The 23,257-nt window shown below is 54.6% G+C and overlaps 1 protein-coding gene across 13 annotated transcripts in view; it reads right to left on the bottom strand.

The window, feature by feature from the left end:
• The window catches only part of NCOR2 (nuclear receptor corepressor 2), a 221,957-nt gene that overhangs the window by 151,196 nt on the left and 47,504 nt on the right, over positions 1-23,257 (bottom strand). For 12 of the 13 annotated variants that reach the window (XM_084297100.1, XM_084297101.1, XM_084297103.1 and 9 more), the window contains exon 2: positions 7,521-7,732. In XM_084297100.1, the coding sequence (XP_084153226.1) occupies positions 7,521-7,625 (105 nt within the window). In that variant the 5' untranslated portion in view covers positions 7,626-7,732. Of the gene's footprint in view, positions 1-7,520; positions 7,733-18,478; positions 18,592-23,257 lie in introns of those variants that run through there. The other variant, XM_084297106.1, reaches the window with a different exon arrangement.

Here is a 23,257-nt window from a genome sequence, read left to right as displayed (position 1 = left end):
ACAAATACCCAGCGCTTTTGGTTCCCTGGGGAAGCAGCTCAGGAACGAGCCCGCGGAGATGTCGAGCGCAGCCAGGCGAGCACCTGCGACAGAGCTCGAGCTGCCTGAAAGCATCACCTCCCTTCCCCGGCCGCTTACCGCGTCTCCAGCTGCGAAAGCAACCAGGAGCTCCCCTCCGAGTTTCAGTGCGAAAATAAAAAGACGGCTCCGCTTCAAACCACCGCTCTTCTTGTTTTGCACCGACACCCAGTAGGAGCGGTCCCGGGGTCACTCACCACATCCGCCAGCTGAGCCGGCTCCGCGCGCAGGGTGGCACTCGCTGGAGCAGCCGCCTCTAATCACGGCTTCCGCCGCGCCGCGGAGGCGGCGGCAGCTCCCGGGGCCGCGGCACGGGGCTCCCGGCACACAGCGCCCTCGTCCCGGCCCCTGGGCTCCCCCTCCCCGAAGGCAGGAGAGCCTCCAGGGCCGCGAATCCGAAGCCAAGGGCTCCGAGCACCATCTCAGGGGCTGCTCGGCGCCAGCCTGCCCGGCGTTGCGCTGCACGGAGCCGCCACCTCGCAGCCACCTGCTGGGGCTGGGCAGGAATGAGGCCGGCGATGGTGGTGCCGTGCGAAGGGGGAGCCAAAAAAACAACGCACTGCTGTTTGCTCCTCTATTTGTGAAGTGTCCCCTGATTGATTTTTAGATGATGAGGCCTCATGAGCTGTACGCGTGCTGTCCTGGGGACGCCTCTGACCCGTGGGGAACCCACTGGAGGGGCTGGTGTCCCCCCGGGCCATAGGGCCAGCAGAGCCGGGCACTTTCTGGCCACTGCCCCGGCGTGCCCTGCTCACCTCCCAGCAGAGCTCGTTTCCCCACATCAAACGACACCCTCTGACACCCTGAGCTACTCCCCAGACAACCAGGCCGGCCAGAGGTGACACGCCAGACCGAGAGGTCGAACGTGGCATTTGGGGCTCAAAGTACCCAGCCCAGCACGCAGCAGGTCGAGCAGGCTGAGCCGAGCTTCCCACACCCACGAGCACAGCGCCAGCACCGAGCGGCGAACCCAAACGGGAAACCTGCGAGTCCCTGAGACCATCCAGCAGCTACCACCTGCACGGAGATGCTGCTCAGGATGCTTTACCTAACCCTGGCTGAGCAGGAGCTGGGCTCACCGTCAGTGCCACCGAGCAGACCAGCCCGAAATGGGGGGTCCCCGAGGTGCAGGAGATGTCCCTCACCCCCCGCTTTGTACTCTGAAAAACAGAAGTCGCTTTAAATCTCTTTCTGCCAGCAGCAAGTGTGACCTATTTTAGCAATAAAAGGAAAAGCTCTCTGGTGCCTGGATACCCCTTGGCGCTGGCAGCAGCTGCTCATCAGACCGAGAAATGCACTTTTTAGCCGCTGCCTGGAGAAAACAATTTTTTTTTTGCCCAAATCCGATTCAGGTAGGAGGAAGGGGGAAGGTCTGGGAGGCACCAGCACGGTGGCAGAGCGCCCGCTGCTGCCCCAGCACAGCAGAGAGCCATCGACTCCGGGAGCAAGAGGAAACCTCTGCAGATCGTCACCGCTGAAGCGCAGAGGAGGTGGTTATTGATCAAAGCAGGCTGGCCCCGAGCACGCTGCTGTCTGCCCCACATCCTCCCCAAAACGCTGGGAGGAGCTCGCTGCAGAGTCAAAAAACAAAAAAACAAAAACAAAAACAAACAGCTCCTCCACGATCAGCTCTCCTGCTGGAGATAAGGTCAGCAATAAAAACCTGCCTGAATACGTGCATTTTTGTCTTGCCTACGGGGATGCAACATGTGCCGAGAAGACAAACGCCCTCATTGTTCCGACACGGCCTCGCTGCCATCCATCTCTCAGACACTGCTGAGTTGGCCTTTTGTTTTAGGAGGTGACCACACTGCGCGTGGCCTCTTCTTGGAAGGCATCGATTTCTGCTGCCATCCCCGCGCTGGGGCCGCGGCTGTTGCCAGCACCATTAGTGCCTGCAGCAGCTGCACAGTAACGCACCCGTCCTGACGCCTTCTCCCCCTCCCTCTCCAGCGAGCCAGGGCTGTCAGTGCTGTTTTGCTGTCCTGAGTGTGCCATCCGTGGACAAGAGGTCGCGGCGTGGCAGGGGCAGCTCTCGGCGACGCTGCCTTCCTGGACCCCTGACTGCCAGAGGTGCGCGCAGAACAGCAGCACGGTCGTTGCAGGGCTGCACGTGGATTTCTCGCCATCGCAAGACTTTTGGTCCCTTCTTTTGTCCCCACTGGGACAACACCGTCGAGCCACGAGCGCCCCACCTGCCCTTCCTCCATCCCTCACGCACGCTCTGCTTCCAGGAGATGGTCGGGGTCACGAACGCTCCTGTGGGATGAGCAACCCTTCTCACACCACAACCCAAAATTTCCACCTTACAAACACCAGGTCGCCCTGCTCGTCAGCACAGCCCTTGTGCAGGAAGCCCCCCAGCATCTCCCACCACATGTACCACCCACCATCACCTACCTGGGGGGCTGTGCAGGACCCTGCTGCCTGTCCACGTCCCCCATTCAGCCCTCAGCTGCGCTTCCTTCTGCCCCCACAGCAAGTTCTTCAGGTCAAGGGACCCGACCTGCTCGCTGGTTTCAATAAATGTGCCAACAGTGCCAACCAGAAGCAGCCCCAAACCCTGCAGGAGGCGTTTCCACCCCGCTGGCTGCAGAGGCTGGTGGAGCAACACAGCCAGAGGCAGGCTGGCAGCACAGAAAACCGCTGCACGTCTCCAAAAGGGGCATTAGTGGGTCTCTACCGATGCCAAACCGCACAGGCAGCACAGGTTTTTTTCCTTCCCTGCGGATTTACAACCTCGAGATCAATCAAAAGCAAAAGGAGTACCCTCTACATCAAGCCATGCCCAAAAAGCAGATTAGGGAGCAGCCACAGACATCTGCAATAGCTGGAAGAAAAAGAGCTGTTTTGGCTAAGTGCTATGTGCTGGGGAAAACGAGCCCTGCTCACAGCAGCTCCCGTAAGCCAGCTCCTTGTTCCTGGCACTGCAAGAGAGACCCCAGGGCAGGGAATTAGGTGTTCTGTTCCTTCCCTTCCAGTTCTCCCGATCCCGGAGCACAAAGCCAATTTTCCTAAAACCACTGCTCAAGCTGCTCCGATCTCGTGAGGTACTTCAGAGCAAATCTCAGGGCAGTGCAGGAGAGATGGTCCTGAGCTCTCGTGACAGAGCTGATGGGAGGGGGGATTTCCAAGGTAGGTTTTTGCCCTCCTTCGGCCATTAGCTGCAGGCTGGCAGACAGAGGCAGAAATCAGCCCCTGCTCAGCTCCGCAGCCGGTAGCAGGAGCCTTTCTTATCCGCTCTTGGAGGTGGTTGGAGAAGGCTCCTTGCAGCCCGGGGGATTTTAGCATTTGGCACTGTGAACTCTTCCGTTCTGCAAGCTCCGGGAGCGCTGACACAGACTGGCATTTTGCTTCCAGTAGATAAAGGAGTGAATAACCACTCTGAGAAAAACAGCACTGCAGCAAGGGCGCCTTGTGCTTGTAATGCCAAGCACGCTGCCTCTCTCCGGGCTTACCTGATGTCACATTGCCACTGATCATCTCCCTGCGAAGACGAGCCAGCTCCTGCCAGATCAGGAACTTGCAGCTCCTTCCACGACAAGACACTCGCTTGAAGCTGCTCTACTCCAGCTGCCAGGAGTTGTTTGTGCAGGGAAGGCACAGGCTGCCCCCAGGCCACCGCTTGGCCAGGACAGCACATCACCACACCGGTTTGCACCGAGCTCTTTGCTGGTTCAGGCACACAGGGCAGAAGTTATCGCTGGCCACAAACCAAACAATCAGCCGGGGAGGCTGCTGCACAAGTGCTGTTTTGCAAACAAAGTTTAATGCAGGAACTACAGAGGCTCACAGGGCTGCTCCTTACACAGCAGAGGTGGCATAGCAAGAAGCATGAAGTCCTTGAAAGCTGGAGCACGGGGTTAAGGAAGAGGAAAGCTCACGTTTCCACCTTGCTGAAGCATCGTGAAGGGAAATGGGACCAAAAAACATCAGGGCACCACCAGCAGAACAACCGCCGGGGCACTGCAAGCGGCTGGACACCCGGGGAGGAAGAGCAGGGAACCCTTCTGCCCCCGGGGGACATCCATCACCAAGAGGCTTTGGAGGAAAAGGGGCCGTGTGCTGTACACGTGGGACATGGATCTGTTTACAGAAAATACCTGCAGGTTGCCTGAAAACGAATATCCTTCGTGCCAAGGTTTCCTCTGAGAGCATGAACTTCGGACACATCAGAAGGTTAAGAGTGTAAGTCGTGTGTTTGTGCACCTCCAGCCGAAGGTCGTGGGGCATTCAAACAATTCTGCTGTTCCCCAGCTGAGTGTGACAGAAACCAGCTCAACGCCCCAATATCACAGCTAATTAATATGGAAAACAAAAACATTTCCCCTGCAGTTTGGCCAAGAACCACGTAACCTCTTCAGAAAAAAAAATAAATAAAAACCCACCTACCCTAGTGTTTTTTTTGTTTTTTTTTTTTTTTTTAAAGTAAAATTAAGAAGTCCAACTAAACCAGAAACTTTTGACCAAGCTTCCTTCTTACCTTTAAAAGCACGCACATTTGTCAGAGTCCTTTTTTGAGTGATTTTTTTTAATAAGATGGAATGAAACCTGCGGTCACTGTAAGGCAGCACAGCAAATTCACGTCTGCCTCCCTGACAGCTGCTGGCACCCGGTGCCCGTCAGCGAGGAGCAGGATGCCCCGCTACAGGTGGGCACCAACCCACCCTGCAGACGAGAGCTCGCTGCATCACCCCGCAAAGCTCGGGCTGGATCCGGCCCCGCGGGCCCGCAGCCCAACCCCAGAGCTGGCAGCGAGGAGCGAAAGCAGGCAGCAAACTCCTTGCTCAACCGCTGCTGGATCTTCTCCATCAGCGACGAACACAGCAGCAACTCCTGGACCTGGCTGCCGGGAGATGCCGCCCATCTGTACGCGGCACATTTCTGTTTGCTCATTTCAAACACATTTTTCCTACCCCCCCCCCCCCCCCCCAAGGTTTTGTATGATGGGAGAAGAAAAATGCCCGGCCTGCTTTCCGCTGCCCCTCCACAACGCCCACTCTTCGCTTGCCTCATCTGTGAAATCGAACAGCTGCAATCCTTTAAATCACTTTTCATAAAGTGTCTCCAAGCCTAAAATAATGTCACGGCTCATTTCGGAGCTCAGGATTCCTGCCGCACCGCATCTCCCTGGGTGCGACCGTCACAGTTGGGCTGTAATTATTTATTTGTGTTATAATGGCATTTGCGGCCCTGCTGTGCTCAGCCCCACGCACGTGCCCAGGAGGAGGTGACCCAGGGAGTTTCCCCAGCCAGGGGAAGGATCCCGGGGCTGACAAATTCCCGGTTCTCATGAAAGGCTGTCGTGGGATGCAGCAAACCAGAACCAAGAGCTAATTAGATGCAAGGCACGCTAGCGTTGGGTTGGTTTTGGCTTCCCTCGCTCTCTTCCAAACAAGCTCTCACTGTGCAAACACACCCCATGACAGGACTGACCTGGCCAAGACATGCGAGCAAATACCACGGACTTTTTTTTAATATTAAGCAGCGCAGAGACTTCAAAGCGACTGGGCTCTCCTCTCCCGACCGACCCCAGCAGGGACCAGCCCCAGCCCCAGCACTACCAGGTGAGATGCTCACGGGGGTGAGAGGCTGAGGGTGAGGGCAGACAGCACGGGGACAGGAGCCCGAGGAGCACCTTCCACTCTCTCGAGCTGAAGCAAGGTGTGCTCGATCCCCCGGGGCTGGCACGCTTCCCCCGAGCGGGCGACAGGATCCTCCTGGCCGTCCATCCCAAAACCTCAACCTCCCCTGCCCGCAGACACCCGAAAGGTATCGCGTAACTGTGGAAGATTGCGCCCGGCTGTAAAAATAGCTTCTAGGACCAAACGCCAGCACCGCCTTCCAACATTAATAGGACAGAATAAAACCGGTATTCACTCCAGCCAGGCAGCAGGACAGGTTGGAGAAACCCAGAGCTCTGAGTTGCAAACAGCTGCCCCATTTGGGTCGTCCCGCTGTTGCGACACGAAGGGGAGCAGTGTGTGTTGGCAGGAGACGAGGGCTCAACCCCAAGGCGAGGAGCCGCTTGTGCTCTCCCAAAAATCCCTCTCCTCCCTGGGTCTTCAGGCTTTGGGATTTGTCTTTAAATTGGCTCTGCCATAACAGCAGATCTTGCTCACCTGGGCACATTCTGCTCCTGATAAAAAGAGAACTGGGATTTTCTTGTTCAGACAAACGCTCTCGTTCCCATCCCACCTCCCAAATAAACACGCTCACACTGATGGAAGCAAATCTCCGCTGGATCAAACCAGGTCAGCCTGTCTCATACCCTGGATGAAAAGCTTCTTTGTGCAGAAGCACGCAGACCCCAAGCAAGCTAGATGAGCCAGTTAATGCAGCCAAGAGCTCGCCTTGCACCCTCCTTACATTTCTATTTCAAAGCCTTTCCGAACTCGGGCTCTGCTCTCCGCGCTGCTCTGCTGAAGCCCAAAGAGGGCAGACAGGGGAATTTCACCCCTTCGCTGACATCCCTCGGACTGCCAGCCTTTCAAGTCAAACCTTGAATTCGGCGCAGCAGGAGCTTTACAGTTCAGCAGCCTTCACCATCAGACAGGTAACCCCGAGACGAGGTCACCTCGCTAACTGAGCACCCTCCCGGCTGCAGCTCACCACCGAGCTGGCTCCAGAGAGCAGCCTGACAAGCGCGCGCCACACTCCAGCACCTAATAAGATTCATTTAAGCAGCCTGAGCTGACTAAAGCTGTTCCACTAAGGAGAGTTTTTTTCCATTAAGGGCTTAAGCCTAAAGCATTCAAACATCCAGAATGAGCAAGCACAGACGTGAGTGACAGGGCACAGAAGGGAAAGGCCGGATCTGGGTGAATTAACCCATGAGAGCTTCAGTGTCTTCAGTAAAGCACAGCCAGCGCTCGGCTCAGCTTACGGCTTGATCCACGGGGAGATGAGAGCACAGGTCAAAGGGGAGGGAGGGAAAAATAGGGGGAAAGATAAGATGGAAAAGATTGTGGGGACCTGAGGGCCAAGGACAGGCGTGCTGGGGAGCGAAGAGCCCACACCCAGGAGAGGATGCTGCTCCCCTCGTGGTGCAGGGCGAAAAAGGTCACGCTGAAAAAGGCCAAAGTCAGCGTGCTCCAGCTCCGGGTGGGCTGTGATCCACGCCTCCCCTCTCCCCCCAGTGCTCACCAGTGCTGCAGCACCACCCCAGTGCGCTCCCTGGGTGGATAACTGGTCTCCAGCACTCAGAGGTGATGAGCCAGAGCCCATCACAGCGAGGGCTGGGAGGAGAAAAGCTGCAAGCGCCGTGCAGAGGAAAGGAAGAGGATCGCGTGAGAGAGGAAGGATGAAATCCCGTATCACGGAGGCAGAAGCAGCCTGATTTCTCTGCACCAGCCCCAGCAGAGCCTGAGCAGCTGCAGCACTGCCCCGGGGCTGGGGACAGCCCCTGCCCCGCAGGAGGTGAAGGAAGGCGCCCTGCTTACCGCGTGCGGCCGTGCGATCTGCACCGGGTAGGACATGGCGTGCGGGGGGTAGCGCGGCTCGGCGGCACGCCAGTTCTGTGTCACCGGCTGGGTAGATCCAGACATGTCGAAAGAGCAGACGCGGCCTTCGCTGCTTCCAAATCGCCGACGGAGGATTAGGAGAGCCGGGAGCTCCTCTTCATCCTGAGCGCGCCTTCCACGTCACGCAACAACTGCGAGCAAAAAGAGGGAAGCAGCAGATTAGAACTCAAGTCGACCACAGTCCTGTAAAACAGCTGAACACTGAGCCTCGGGTGATCCCCAGGACCTGACCACTTGTGGTTCTCCACCAGCGAGCCAAGCCTGATGTCCCAGCAGGTAACTGGGCCCCGTACTGCCCAGCAGCCCTCGCAGCCCCCGGGGCCACCCTGTGTCACCTCCAGAGCCACCCGAGTATTGAATCAGCCTTGCCGATTAGGATCAAGTGCCACAGAAGACGGTGTGGCCCAGGAGGTATTTTCACAAACACGTCGCCCACATGTTCAATGGTTGATCGTGTGTCGCAATCCCTTTCGCAGCTGTAACGCAGTCAGGAAAACCAGCAGAGTGGGAGGACGCCCCTCGCCCCCAGGAGAGGTTTACGAGTTGCTGATTGTTACAGACACTGCGAGTGGCGTCTTTGGAGAGGGTCTCAGGCCTCCACTCGGTCAGGATTCCAACTAAAAAGCAACAAACGTCTACGTGCTGCCAGTTCGGGAGGCACTAACGATTATTCTCCTGTTAATGGTTAATTACACACAGCGTAAATTCCCACGGCTGCCTGGATTTGAGGATGCTGCCACCATGGACCCGCGCGGGGAGAGCTGCGGCACCGCTCCCTCCTCCTCCATCTCAGGCAGAGCCGCGCACGCCGCCTCCTCCCCAGCGGAGGTGCTTATTAAGAACAGATTTGTGCAAGCTCCGCAGCGGTATCAAACTCTTTCATCAGCACACACGGAGCAGCAGAAAAAGCTTGGGGCGCTGCGAGCTACCCGCTGGCCTCTCCCCGCTGCTCTCCGGGGCGCGCAGCGAGCCCGAGCCAACGCAATTTCAACTGAACCAGCAGTTGGCATGTACAAAAACCAAAAAGGGGTGGGAAAAGAAAAGAAGAGGAAGCCTTTTTTTTTTTTTTTTCTCCCCCCTGCGAGACCACAGATCAGCCCGTGCTGATAAACCACTCGCTATCTGCGACGAGCAGGCACGGGGCCGCCTCGCTGCTGCGCCTGCATCCACGCTCGGCTCGGCAGCCAGACACAAAATCAAACCAAACCAACGGCCCCAGCAGGGCCCGGCGAGCAAAGGAATCCCCCTTACAGAGGGCTCAAGTTATATGAAAAAAAAAAAAAATCAAACTATTCCCATTAAGGCCTAAGGATGGCAGAAGCGTGGATGATCTCGATGTGGGCTATTGAGGTTTGCCCCTGGCGGGGAACAGGACGGCTGCCTTGCAGGGTTCAGGAAAGCCCCTGAGCACGTGGGGGAATTCAGAGACACCCAGCAGGCGGTGGGGACACGTTTCCACTTCCACTCTGAGTGCCCTGCTTCCCCTTGTGCATCCTGATGGGATGTGATGTGAGCCACAACCCCCCCGGGCAGGCGGTCAGGAACCTGCTTCGCTCACCTCCGTGGCCACCACGCTCCCGGGGCTTGCAAACGTGGCCACTCGGCCAAGCCGTGTCCCCAAATCACCGGCCCCGAACCTCCCTGCAGCTGCCAAGGAAGCATGCGCAGCGCTCGAGAGCACCGAAAGCCAGCTGGGATCTGCACAAGTTTCAGGTACTTTCCCAACAACAGATCTGAGCTCGGGCATCCTTGCTCGCAGCCACCTGGGGGTTAATTTGCACACAGGTCCGCACACATGCTCCAAGGTGAGGGGACCCAGAGCCCTTGGCAGGTTGCACCGAGCCAAGTGCCCCACTCAGAGCTCACCAGGAGGACTGGAGCACACCACGGCAGCTGTCTGCAGGGGAAGAAACGCGATGGCTTTTTCTCTTTTTTGTTAAAAAAAACAAAACCAAACAAAACAGCCCTCTTCAGATCACAAGTTCAGCTTTAAGACGCAGCGCCAACTGCCAAGACACACTGTCACGCTTCAGAAGAGTTTAAAGGCTTTTTTGCTTCTCTTTGTGCAGGCGGCGAGCAGAATCAAAGCCCTCCAGACATTCCCCAAACTTCTCGGCGCGGCGGCGAGCGGTGACCGTGCCAGCAGATCCGCGGGCACCGCGCTGCACGGGGAAGTGACCGAGCTCAGATATCGGAGACCGCAGTTTCTAAGGGGTGGAGATGTGGGGGGAAAAATGCCGTTTTCCCCCTCGGTGCCATCTTTACGCTCATCAGCTCCTGGCAGGCCAGCTCGGGGAGCACCAAAGAGCGGCAGCTCCCCGACTGCAGGAGGATGGGTCCTCGAGGGGAGCCAGCCCCAGCAGCCGGTCCCCGTGAATTAATTGTTTGTAAGAGAGGAATGCAAACAATAGGGGCAGATTAATGGGAAACGAAACAGAAATAGCGCAGCCAGGCTCCTTAAATCTTTAAGGCCGGGCTGTTTGGTTACTACTTTTCTCAACTGATCTTGATGAGGAACAGACATTGTCTCACAGGAAAAGTATTTCTTCCCCCCTGGTCGGAGCCCTGATCAGAGCACGTTTTATCCACAGACCTGCGTTAGCCATTACGGTGCTAGGTACGAGGAGATTTACAGCCTGATTAGAAACAGGAGAAAGCGGGAGGTTACTGGCAAATCCAGCCCCAGGACGACAGCACAGAGCTGCAGATGAGGCGAGAACCTTCAGGGGCTCCTGAACCCGCTTCTTGCCTCCCCTCTGGGAGCCTCCCAGGACCCTGCCCCGATGCTGAAGCCTTCAACACCCCCTCGCCATGGGACAGGGGCTCTTGGCACTTGGCCGTGGAGCTGTGCATGCCAGCAGCACAGCCCCAACCCCAGCAAAAGCACGACACACGGATTCTGCCCATGCCAAGCAAAAGCAGCAAAAGATTTACGAGTCCTTTGCAAGAAAGCTGATTTGCTAACAATTAAAAGCGCTCAACACACTTGTTGCTCTCCAAAGTCAGAGTGAGCCCGGCGATGTGCTCCGTGATCCCAAAGGACAGCAGGATTCCCAGCTGGGTCCCCGGCTTGCTGCTGCCAGGGTAGGAGCGTGGGTGAGCCGCCCTAATTACCCTGCCGGGCTTCGTCTGGCTGAGAGGTGAGAGCAAGGCACACCCAGCGCTCCAGAAGCCCCGCCGTATCCCCGCTTACAGCACTCGTAAAGCTCTCAGTGAGAACAGGCTGCTCAGCTGCAACATAAACACTAAAAAAAAAGCAAAGACCTGCTGAAATGAGATTAACAGACCATTCTGTTTCTGAAGTGCAGAGTAACGTTACTCAACTTGTGGTCTACAGAGCGCGATGGTCCGCAGAAGACGTTAGAAGGTAGCCCACAAAATGACAGCAGAAAGACAACGAGAGGAGACAATTTATCAAAGGCAACAGCCCGGACTGCCCTGCCACGCATCCCCTGCCCGGGATGCGCTCACCGGGGTGCATTTAATTGAAAAGTATTGGCACGAAAGTTAGTGCTTAATTGCAAAACGATGCAAGTTTTAGGAAAAGCAATCAGCTCCTCTTTACTCGGACGCTGAATATGCGACGATTTTCCTCTTCACACTCAAAAAAGATGCATCCTCCAGTCAACTCCTGCATTTCAAAACAATAATCAAGGAGACCTTCGTTTACAACGCTTAATTAACACCGAGCCACAGCGTTTGCCTCCAGGAGCCCGACCAGCCAGCCATGCCCGAAGCCCCAGCCCGCACGTGTGCGCAGCCCCGCAGAAAAGCCCCTTTATTGCCGGCAGCCGCCCCGCAGCCCGTAATGGCATTCCCATGCCGTACGGCCCCCGATCAAAACCAGAGCTCAAAAGCAGCCGGAGACCTGCCCCCGCTTTCTTTAGAGCGCTGGTGGAAGCAGAAAAATAATTAAGACGTAATGAAAATGGGCTGAGGGACATTCCTAAGAAGCGCACCACAATGTAACGATAATGGATTTGTCTAATCAATATGTGCATGAAATTTTCTTGGAAGACAGCTGACATTATCCACAAATATTTGTATGTACTGTATCTATTAAGGTCTTTCAATAGGAAAGCCGGCCGTCTGCCATAAATTTAGGGCTCTATTCAGAATAACAAAGAAAACAATGTCACTGTCTGCAGCCCAGGAATCCACAGTAGCATTCAATCACAGCGGGGTACAGAGGTTTTAAATTAAAATAGCAGCACAGGGTCAACAGGAAAGATCAGGCACGCCCCGAGCTCTCCCCGGCAGGGCTCGGGGCCCTTCACCCCGTGCCACCTCCCAGCACCGCGCCTGCCTTGGAGGAGCAGAGCAGGAGGCTCAGCACAACCTGATGGGTCACAGCACCACGATGGCAGGATGTTACCCTTGTGAGCAGACACAGAAGGTCCTACGGCCACGGAGGGGATGGCAGCAGCTCGGGAGCTGTGCCCGTCGTGCCGCCGTGCCTTGTCCTTGCTGCAGTGGCACCGGTGGCTCTGTGCGGCACCGCTTCGGAGCCCCGAGGCAAGGCGACTTCTCCACCCTGCCCTTGTCACTGCCCGGAGCAGCAAAGCGGGATTTGGGACTGGTGTTACCGCTTTTCAATCTTTCCGAGCTATTTTGGGCGCAGGACCCGCGTTTAGCTCTGCCCCGAGATAACCTCTGCCAGCGTTTGCGAGCAAATCTTGGCACCGTGGCCGTGCGGGGCAAGGTCAGAGGGCTTCATTTCGCCAGGCCCCGCTCTGAGCAGCGGCACAGGACGGGCCTCGTGCTCCGGCAGCACAAAGCACGCCCCGAGCTCGTGCCATAACTCCTTCTGCTCGGCAGTCCCAGAGTCGATGGTCTGTTTGAGGGGTCCCAAGCGCAAAAGCGCACTGCTGAGCTCCTGCACCACCTCTCCAAACCCCTTCGCTCCCTTTTCCGTGGTGAGTGCCGGTGCACGGGCACGTGGCCACCCACGGCACGCTGCTGCTGAGTGCCTGCCCAAAAGGGACCCTTCAAACCCTTAAAGATACTGACAAGGAACATGGGGGTGGAAAAGAAACCCCACAGAAAAAAAAAAAGGGGGGGATTTGGATCCAGGCACGGGCCATTCATGAAACAAAGGAGTTATTTTAAGTGTAGGCTGGAAATAGAAAACAAATTAGAGCATGCGAGGCCTTTGTTGAAGATGATCTGCAAAGACAAATGGAAATGCCTTAAGAGGAATTTTTTTTTTTTTAAAAAGCACACACACACACACGGGCACTGGGACTGCAAAGGGAAATCAGGCAGGAGGCTGGAGGAGGAGAGGAAGGGAAAGGAGTGATGGTCAAGTGCCAGAGCACAGATGGGACAGAGGCAGCCAGAAAGAGGTACAAAAACCAGCACAGGACAACAAGAGGAACCAGCAGAAGCGCCTGGTAAAACCCCAGGGATGGAAAAAACGCTGAAAACAAGCCCATTTTCTGATGGGAGCGCAGCCAAAAGCTCCAGCCCCAAACACTCCGGGTGAGTTCACACCGAGAGGTGCCCCCCCGGGACAGGGGGACCACGGGGTGCAGGTGGGTGGCAAAGCCCCTGCTCCTCCAGCAGAGCCCAGTCTGAGCTGCGTGCCCGTACTGGGGGATGCAGGGCTGGGGGGGAGCCACGGGGCCCCCCTCCCGTGTACCACCCGGCCCTTACCCCGCATATCTTTCCCACTTCGGCGCCCCCCCTTACATTAAACATGCGCTTAAATATCCTAACTGTTATGCAGTACTAATCTCAGTTTAATAAACACGCGCAAGCAACTTTAAATCAAGGCAAAAAAAAAAATGCAATTCCTTGCCAACACGCGATAATGATATAGTAACTGCGGGCCTGCTTCAGCCCCGCTTCCAAGCGCATTAAACAGCACATTAACAACCCTCGCTGCACCACCACAGCATCGCTGCATCCCCTCGCAGCTCCCAGGAGCTAAGCTAACCCCCAGCCTAGCCAGATCAACACGGCTTTCAGCCTGCGAGGGAGCTTACCAAGCACCTGGGAGCTTTATTTATTTATTTCGCCCGGCACACGCTGCTGCTCATTTGGTTTTCAAACGCTTCAGCTCGCATCGCTGCCGAGACAAGTCCTCTGATGTCTCGGGCACACCATGAAAGCCCGGGGAGTCGTCTCCTCGAGGTTCTTTTGTTGAACAAATTACGCAGCTCGGGAGTGACATTTTTGATTATTTACATCCCGCATAAAGCAGGGAAACTCATTTTCTGGATTCCCTGAGATAAGCTCTTTGAGGAGGATCGCACTGCTAAACACTCTCTCCTTTTGCACGCTTCCCGGTTTCAAAGATGACAAAACATCTCCTTGTTCTAAATTATTCTTTTTCTTTCATGATCCTCTAATGATTCAGGAGTCTCAACTTCACACAAGCATCTTTGAAGAGCCCTGGCTGCCAGCGTAAGAGCTGAACTATTGTGACAAACGGCACAATTTAATGCCTCCATAGGAAGGCGTGTGCAAAGGAGCAAAATTACCCTAGGGAACTGAAACAAAGCCTGCAAATAAATTAAATGACCTGTAAACTAAGGTACTCGAAAATATGAGATGCTGTGCAGCTGTGCCATAAAATATCACTGAAGAATGGAGCCACTCGAGGCCGGAGCTGATCCAGACTGACCCATTTTGCTCCAGGTTGGGGTGAAGGAGCCGTACTCACCCAGCACGTCACCGCACCTCTGACGCCAGACAGCAGCTTCAGTGATGCCAACTCAACTGCTGGTGATCGTCTGTCAAATACCAGCTCTGAACCCTCCACCAGGCCCTTCTCCCAACACTCCCCGGGTAATTACAAGTAGATTGAGTCAATCTTCAGCCTGGGTTAATGACCAGATTCCAGCCATTTGTTCCCGCGTGTTTCTGCTGCTTTCATTTCTCCCCAGGAACTGCGATGAGTTCAGACTCACCGGTGGCCCGGTGAAAGGAGCCGCTCGTTAGTTCAGAGCAGAGCAGCCGGGGAGACAGGTCTAAGCGGTGGGAGCCATTAATTGGGTTTGTGTTCTGCTTTCCTCGGCTGGGTAATTAATAGCTTCTAGACAGAAAGTCAAAGCCTCTCTAGAGGCACAAAAAAAACTTCTCCGCTTGCATCCGAGGCGTAGCAGCTCGCGGGATGCCGGACAGCCTGCGGCGAGGGAAGGGGGACAGGAGAAGGCGACCTCCTCATCCTCCTCCTGCTCCATCAGCTGGCACCTGTTTAATTTCCCTTTCCCAGGCTCGGAGCTGTGATTTTGAGGCTGTGGTTCGCAGCCCTCTGGGAGTCTACAAACTCCTCTTCAGTCGCTTTTCAAGGGCTCCTTCCACTCCTGCTCCGCAGACAGGACACGTCTCAGGGGCTGCCCTTCCACGAGGAAGCTCAAAGCCTCCCCGAATTGGAGGGGCTGACAGGTCTGGTTTGAGTCCCGTTGTCGAGCTTTTCTTTCCTGGGCAGAGCTTTAAGAAATTTCTCCTGGGATTTGCACAACATACAGATTGCAAAAGTAAACCTTGGGGGGGGAAAGGAAAACATCGTTCTGATCGCCACATATTGCATGCCTCGTGCTAAGCTGTTAAAATCCCAGTAATTGACACCACCACACACTGGAAATTTACTCAACGGCCTCAAACTGAGCCTGTAAAGAAGAAGCAAAGGCAATGGACCTTTTCTTTGCCCGAACCCAGACAACTTCATCTCTCCTACACTCCCTTGTTCATTTGAGAGAGCAGGACGTTGCTTTTCCTTAGATATTTAAGTTTGGCTATCCCACACTTCCATGAAAATTTTAGCTTCAGCTACAAAGTTAAGCAAGAGGAGCTTGTGCAAAGGGAAAGGCTGAGGCATTAAGCCTGGAAAGCTGCAAACTGTCCCTGCTGCAGCTATTTGCAAGTTAGAATAAACAAAGGAAAACACATTTCAACAACTTCGGCTACACATACGGCACATCTGAAAATAAAAAGCAACACGAGCACATGAAGGAAGAAATTCCTTTCCCTTCCGTTGTTCTGTTTCTTAATGGAGATGTGAGTTTTTACCTCACTCCATCCTACCTACCAGGGACCGTTCACAAGGGATGGTTGTCATAGCTTCTCGGGGCCGCACGCACGTTTTCTGTCAACAGCACTGCAGGTAAAAACCTTGAGGGAAGGAAAATTGGCTCCCAAGAATTCAAGAAGTGAGTTTCTGAATTGGCTTCTGTCCCGGTAACCAAAAGCATGATCCCACAAAGGCTTTTTCATAGGTTGCAGGAAATCAGCCTGGCAATGGGTGTTGTGCCTTTGGTGACGACTGCCTGCGAGCCCAAATCCAGCCTCATGGCACGCACCTGGATGGGGTCTGAAGCCTTTGACCCACCCGTCCCCTGCTACCAGAGGAAGGGGCGAACTTTGCCTCGTTTCCTGGTGAAATTTCCGTTTCAGTCCCTGGGCTATCGGCCTGCCCTGTTTTGCAATCGCTGAACTCAGAGCTATTTATTATTAACAACTATTGCTACTAAAAAAAAAAAACCCTCAGCCACCCAAGTCACTCCTCGGATGAGTCACTGGCCCAGCTCGCTGCCGAGGCAGCGCAGGCACAAGCAGGTACCCTCGGTCACCCCGCGCCTACCTACCCCGGGGCTGAGGTTTCGGCTGGTTACTCATCCTCCAACCCTCGGCCACATGGCAGGAACGAAGAAAAACCACGAGGGAAACGTCTGACGCAAAGCGCTCCTCACCGGCTGGGAAGCTCCTCTGGTGGGCGAGCAGGAGCCCGAGCAGCGAGTCGACGAGTTCGGGCAAAACTGGTCAGGGCAAAAGCACCAGGGAGATCAGCACGGGCAGCAGCAGTCATGGTCCCAAGGTCAAATTTGGTGTTTATGGAGCTACAGGAACAAGTTACAGAATAATAAACTTCTCCAAGTTTTCCTTGGTACTGGGCTGGCACAGGACGGCTCGCAGAGGGACAAGGGAGGGTTTCCATCCCTAAATCTCCATCACCTTGGCTTGGGCGGCTGAGCTGCTCGTGGAACAACTGCAGCCAGCAGCCCTGGTGTGTTCATGGAAGCAGCCAACGATGGTGGATTTAGCTTCAAATAGCTAAAGTCCTGATGAGGACTCTGCATGGGGAGGGCACCGGCAGCCACGGCCGCCCCCAGCACCCCGTGTGAGCTCCCCTCTTGTCCAAAGCCCCGGGGAATCAAGCCCTGCTCCACCTCACCGCCCAAGCCAAAGGACACAACAAAGCACAATGTTTTTAAAATAACCAAGAGGCAGCTTGTAAAGGCCTCTGAGCCCTCTCAGCCCCCCCAGTTACTGCCAGCTGGCCTCTGTTGGGCTCCCCGGGGAGGGGACATCCGCACCGCGTCCCCCCGGTGCCCCAGCAGCAGGGCCGGCTGCCACTGCCTGCCGTGGTGGTGCCTGAGCCATGGGCTTGGAGCAGGAGGGAGCACGGCCAGATTGAGACATGCAGTCAAGAAAACTCCTGCATTTCCCTTAAAATCCCCAAAGCAGATCAAGGGGTGAAGGTGCTTTGGGTCTGTTCTGTGACATGGATAAAACTGAGATGCGTTTCGCAAACATCCGAGGAATGTTTAAACAAGGAAGCCCTAAGGAAGGGGTGACACTCCAATTCTGTGTTGCACAGGAATTTTTATGGATGAACCGAACCGCCCCCACCTTCCCCCGCTAGGTTTTGTTGCATGCCTTGTCCAGGAAATTGTCTGTTTTAATGCAAAACACTTGACCACAATTTCAACCGATGCAAGATGCCGCGGAGCTGTGCGCCCTGCAGAGGCAGGGTGTCTGTCACTCAGCAGCACTCAGGAAATTCTGGGTTTCCTCTGCAATCACAGCCAGGCTGTCCCAGCGCCTGCTGACAGCCTCCCAGCTGCGGGGTGCTGCTTGGGGGAGCCAAAATGACCCCACTGGGAAGTTGCTCGCTTACCTACGCAGGCAGGACAGGGGGCTCTTCTCTCCTCCTCCCCACAGCTCTGCTTTAAGGGGTGTGGAATGGCTTAATTATGCCCCTCCAGGTAGGAAGAAGTCACTTGTCTTTAAATACTCGGGATTTTATTGAGTTAATGTGTTTTAACGAGGTCAGGGCACCAAGGGTAAGCTCTCACCCACCGGGGAATTCATTGCTTTGCCCCCCTCGCAATTAAGCGGCATCTACCGTGCTTAATTCTGAGGCAGGGATTAAAGTCACACGCTTTGCAGACAAAAAGTCAAGAAAAACATTCAAGCAGTCTGAGAGGGCAAAGAAACCTTCCCTTTCTTCGTCACATCTCACCTGAAACCCGCACCAGCACCCAAAGCCATGCCCCTGGATGGAGCCAGCCGGGCAAGGGGCGCCTTCGCCTCCCACCACGGGGAGTGCTGAGCTGCTCCAGCCACTGGCTGCTGTCTTTGCCTTTTGCCAGGCTGGGCAATCAGCTCCTTTATTCCTGCAGGGCTACTGGAACAGCAGTTCTGCAGGTTAGAGGAAATGTGCCACTCCAAAAGGCCTGTTTATGTGAAAAGGATCAGCGAGAGCTGGCACAAAGACGGGATAAATGACGCATCTCCAACCTTCAGCAGACCCAGTCCTCCTGGAAGCAAGTGCCCATGGACCCAAGCCTCACACATAGCCTGAAATAGTCCGTGAATTCACCTAAACAAGCAAACTGTAAGCAACACTGTACCCTGGGAAGCCACCCCAGTGCTTTACCCTGCGGGGCCTCTGTGGAGGCCCCCCCCCCGAGCCCAGCACGCGGCTGCTGCCGCCGCCTCGCTGCGCCGGGGCTCCTGGCTCCACGGGGATTTCACGCTTGGGGAGCGAGGGAAGCTCCCAGCTCGAATCCCTGTGGTCCCAGCAGTGCCAACAGCTGCCGAGCAGCTGGCTGGGGGCTGAAGGAGCAGCACAGGCCGTCAGAGCCTACCCGCAACGCTCGGCTCTTCCCACGTCTCCTCCGGCACGGTTGGTTGCCCACTGGTAGGAAATCTCCAGGAGCAGGTAAATATTGCAGATGAAACGAACAGATAGGTATCGCAGACAGGTTCTGGAAGTAAACACACGAATGAACGCCGAGTTGTTTGACAGCACGGGAAGAAATATAAATTGCAGCTTGCCCCCAGCCCCTGCAAAGTCTGGGTTGTGTTTTCACACCAGCCCTCCACGGGGCGAGACCCTTCCCACAGCCAGCGAGTCCCCTCGTGTTCCTTTCCATCGGGAGCCTCGCCACAACATCACCAAGCCCTCCAAGCTCCAACTCCCAAGGAAAACCGCACCACTGCCTCTTTGAGCAGAGGCCATTCATCACGGCAGATCGTCTAACCGCGTGGAGAGGAAAGTCGCTGGCGAGGCAGGAGCGGGACGGATCGGAGGTTAGACCTGTGCCAAGCTCCTGCTTCCAGAGCCCAAGCGCAGCCCCGCTGTTGATGCTCTACGAAGATCACTGCACTCGGTCATTAAATAGGTGTTTTAATAAACAGCTAAATCCATCGTTATAAGCCAGAGCTCTAAGAGAGCTATCAGGCTCCATAATAACCCACAATATCGCCAATGAAGGCTCTCGTACCTGCCCATAAGACACCCTCACGGTGCTGATCTGAAGGACAGGAGATGCCATCTATCAGTTCTCGACCATTCCTATGAAGACCTTAATGTAAATACCGGCGATAGGCGGCCACATTTCACGTAGGTGATGCTAAAAATACAGCTGAAGCACCGCAGGATGTTCAGGAGCAGTCCTCCGGGATCGCACTGGAGAATATTTAATAAAGTCAAAAGCTGCAGGCTAATTTCCCCTGAGAGTTGCCACTTAGAGCCTGTCGCAGTGAGGATCCATCACAGACAACACCGATTCACCCACAGCGAAGAGATTAGCAGCACGCACGCCCTGTCCCCAAAGCTCCCACCCCATAACCTCCCCAGGAGGATCCACGATCAAACCATTGCTCCTCGCTGTGATTTGGGGCGTGCAGCCTCCGACAGCGCCGCTTTGTGAGCACCTCTCAGCGTGCCCGGCCGTGGAAGATGCAGAGATGTCTGTTCTTTAGCCCAGCCTGGCTCAGCATCCACGCTGCCAGAAAAATAAGCCACCTCTTGGGCACGCCAACCCACAGGTGAGCTAGGAGGGGCACTCGGATTTGGCAGCAAAACCACCAGCCTCCAAACCACTACAAAGCCCGAACGATGCTCCGGTGTGCAAGGGCACAAGGGGAAGGCATCTCCCGTCCACTGCTTTAGGAAGTGGATGTGGGGTCACTGTCCCTTACGTAACAATAGCTACTCAGGGAGGATAAGATCAGCCGCTAAGCGGGATTACAAATTTATCTTCCCTCAGTAGTGTGATCTTCCACAAATAATCGTATCACGGAAAATAATACAGGAGGTATTTTTAAGAACCGTTCTTCGAACCGCTCGCAGAGCACGAAAACACCCACACGGCACAAATCAGAGCTTTTTTCTTTTGAAGCGCAAGGGCAACGCGTACCGCGGGGTGGTTGTGGATGTATGGCACTGCTGTTGCACCTCTCCCCCCAGCAGTTTTGGGATGGGGAGCACAGGCGCAGGAAGCAAAGCACCACGGCTCTGCTGTCACCAATAAGCCCAAGGAACACCAGGCAGTGCTCAGAGGGGCACAGCCAGCCAGCAGGGCTCGGTTTGGAGGAAGAAGTGAAGCACCACCAGCCCGTGCACCATCGGGAGCTGGGATTTGAGGTGCTCTGCCTTCTGACAGCACCGCCCCGCTGCATCGCCAGCTCAGGTGTGGAGAGCAGCTTCCTGCCGCAGCACTGCCAAAGCTGATACCGGCACGGTTTGAGATCCAGCCCCTGAAGAGGATGAAAGGCAATTTTTACACGCTCGCTCCTTGCTTGGCACTGAGCAGAAGCAGCTCAAGGAGCTAAGCTAGCAGAAAACCACCCCACGAGCTCCCGGGGCAGGTACAAAGCTTCAAACCAACACTCGACTTGCAAATAAGCTTTCAGAGACCACAACTGAAATCCATAAACCTCTACCTCCTGGACTCAAATCCGGTGGTTTTGAGGTGGGATCAGAAGTATTTTCTGAAACTGTGCTGGAAATTAGAAACTCTGTGTGTAAACAACACAATTTGGAGCTGCGGGCTTCCCGGCTTCCCAGCACCATTTGCACAGAGACGTCGCCTCATCCCACTCATCGCTGCGCCAGGCAGCAGTGGACTTACTCCATCCGTGACATCCTGGGCAGATTTGATTGCAGGGCTGGCTACATCACCACCCACAAGACAGCACACGGCTTCCAAAGAGGCCCCAGCAGCTTCTAAATGACTTAAATTAAACAACTTCAATAGACGAAGCCACGGAGGACATGTGTTTAAGAAGTCTCAGGCTATTCATTGAGTGGAAGCGCTTCCAACGCTATCTCTTGGAAAGATCAACAGGCAGACAAAGTATTTTCACGCGTCACTGCTGTGTCAGTGAGCCAGCACACGCTCATGAATGTTTTGGTTCCAGGAAAAGTGACACACACGCGGTGTGACTCAGGGACCCCGCAGCAAGGCGGCCGAGACCAAGGATTTGCACGAGCGTAAACCAAGGACGTCGTCGCTGGTGGTGGGAAGGGGAGAGCCAGGATTTGCCAAGTCCAAGATAAGGTTCGCGTGCTCTGAACCATCTCTCTCCAAGGGTGGGAAAAGTACTCAGAAAAGATTATTTTTAAAAAAAAAAAAAAAAGCAAGGCATGATTCTCAGCAGAAGGTAACTTGAGTTTCACAACGAGGATCCCAAGGAAAAGCAAGCAGCCATCACAGGATCTGGCAGGCAGCAGCTGGGAACGTGCTCAGGACAGGGTCCTGCTGTCCCTGTGCCACACACCAGCAGCGGATCCGTCACGGGAAGCTGCTCCTCGCTCGGCTCTCCCCCTGCGTGGACTATTTGCAGCAACAGCATTAGAGCAACCATCAAGCAGATGCTTAAAAAATGCAGAATGACGTTCAAATGACATCTATCCATAAATCAGCCCAAACCACAAACATCTGAAGAAGATTTTCACTTAATCCAATTTACTGTAATCTCTCTCTTTAGTTAAAATGACAGAAATGTCAAAATGGGACTTTACTCCTCTGTCAAAGCATCTCATGGTGAAAAGGAAAATAAGCAGGCTCTCGCAGGCAGCACCACTTATTAGGTTAGAAATGTCAAAACTGTACTTTGATTCTAACTATTAGCAGTCACATCCACATGCTGTGCCCTTCTGTTTCACTTCATTTCCCCCAAAAGCGGGCGCCGAGCATATGCTCGATGCCAAGCACCATCTCCACCACGGCACAAGCCCCGCGTTTGTTGTTTCCCATGACCCTGTGCCCATCCTTGTTCAAGGACACGTGGCCTCTTCCTCGGGTCTGTCCCATGCTACACCTACATCTTGTTTACCATCAAATGTCTCAGGAAGCCTATGTTCTATTCCCTAAAAAAAAAAAATTAAAAATAAATGAAAGAAACCAAACCTTCCGAACAGACCAACCTTAATCTGCTTTCCCCCATCTCTCCACGCTAATTAGCAAACAGGATAATTGACTCTGTGCCTGGAATAAGCCAGTCCACAGATATATTTCTGCCGGTGAGTGTATGCGTGTTTTTCCCCAATGGTCACAAAAATTAAGCCATTATCCAAGAGTCCAAGAAAGTGAAAGAAAAAATACCTCCTGTCAGAGGCGGGGGTCTTCATGCATTATTTAATGAGAACTCTGTTGGCAAAACTGGTGTTGTTTTTATATAAAAGCTAATAGAAATTGTACCTCCAGGTGTCAAAACACTGATGGTAATTCCTGCTGCCTCAGACATCTTGATGTTTCAATTTTAGCAGTATGAGGAGCCTGCAGGGAATCCAAGAGGGTAAAGTGCTTGTACTCAAAGAGAAGCAGAGAGAAGGAGAGCCTTTTTATTTCTTTATACAGGGCTCAGGGGAACAGTTCTACTCACTGGAATTATCAGATCTGGTTCCCCTGCTCCTTCCCTTCCTTGAAAGAGGGAAGAGCAAGGTAGGCTAACAAGGAGCGATTGTGTCGTGTCGACAGGAAAAATCAACGAGGCTGCTAAGCAGAAGCGTCAAGACAAAGAGAAAGTGAGCAGAAGACAGTGCTGGGGTGCGGCAGCACAGGTGCAGCCGCTGTTAATGGATTAACGGGATGCTTAAATGGTTTCCAGAGAACAGACAAGCTGCGATGGAACGGCAATTTTTTAATTTTTTTTTTTCTCCTTCAAGTTTCTGCCGAAAAGCACAGCAGCACGTTGGATCCCAAGCCCCTCTGTTACCTCCCAGCTGCACTTCTTTGGTCCTGCCCACTGGTTTTCCTCTTAAAAACCAAACTTCTGTAACATCCTGGTGTCAGTGCAAGGAAGCATCCCCCAAGGCCTTCCCTGCAGACCTTCCCAGCTCACCTTTTCGACCATCTGCTCACCTTCTCTCACCTGCCGTCATTCCTCTTTCTGATGCAGCAAAGATTTCATTTCCAGACCCCGGTGCTGACAACCCACACCCCCCAGGGCCAGCAGACCAGGATCTGGGCAGAACCGACTCAGCCCATCGCTTCCCAGCACCGTCACGGGGCACCAAGACCAAAACCAAAGATGCACGAAGCACCCCCACCGCCACGCACCCCTGCAGTGCACAGCAAGCTGGCCAAAACGAGACTCACGGCAAAGGCACGAGGCAGCAAGCATGCTTTCACACC

This window comes from Netta rufina (genome assembly GCF_964035555.1).
Source record: "Netta rufina genome assembly, chromosome: 17".
Lineage (NCBI taxonomy): Eukaryota > Metazoa > Chordata > Aves > Anseriformes > Anatidae > Netta > Netta rufina.
The sequence above is the reverse complement of the archived record's forward strand: the minus strand, read 5'-3'. Positions and strand labels throughout refer to the sequence as shown.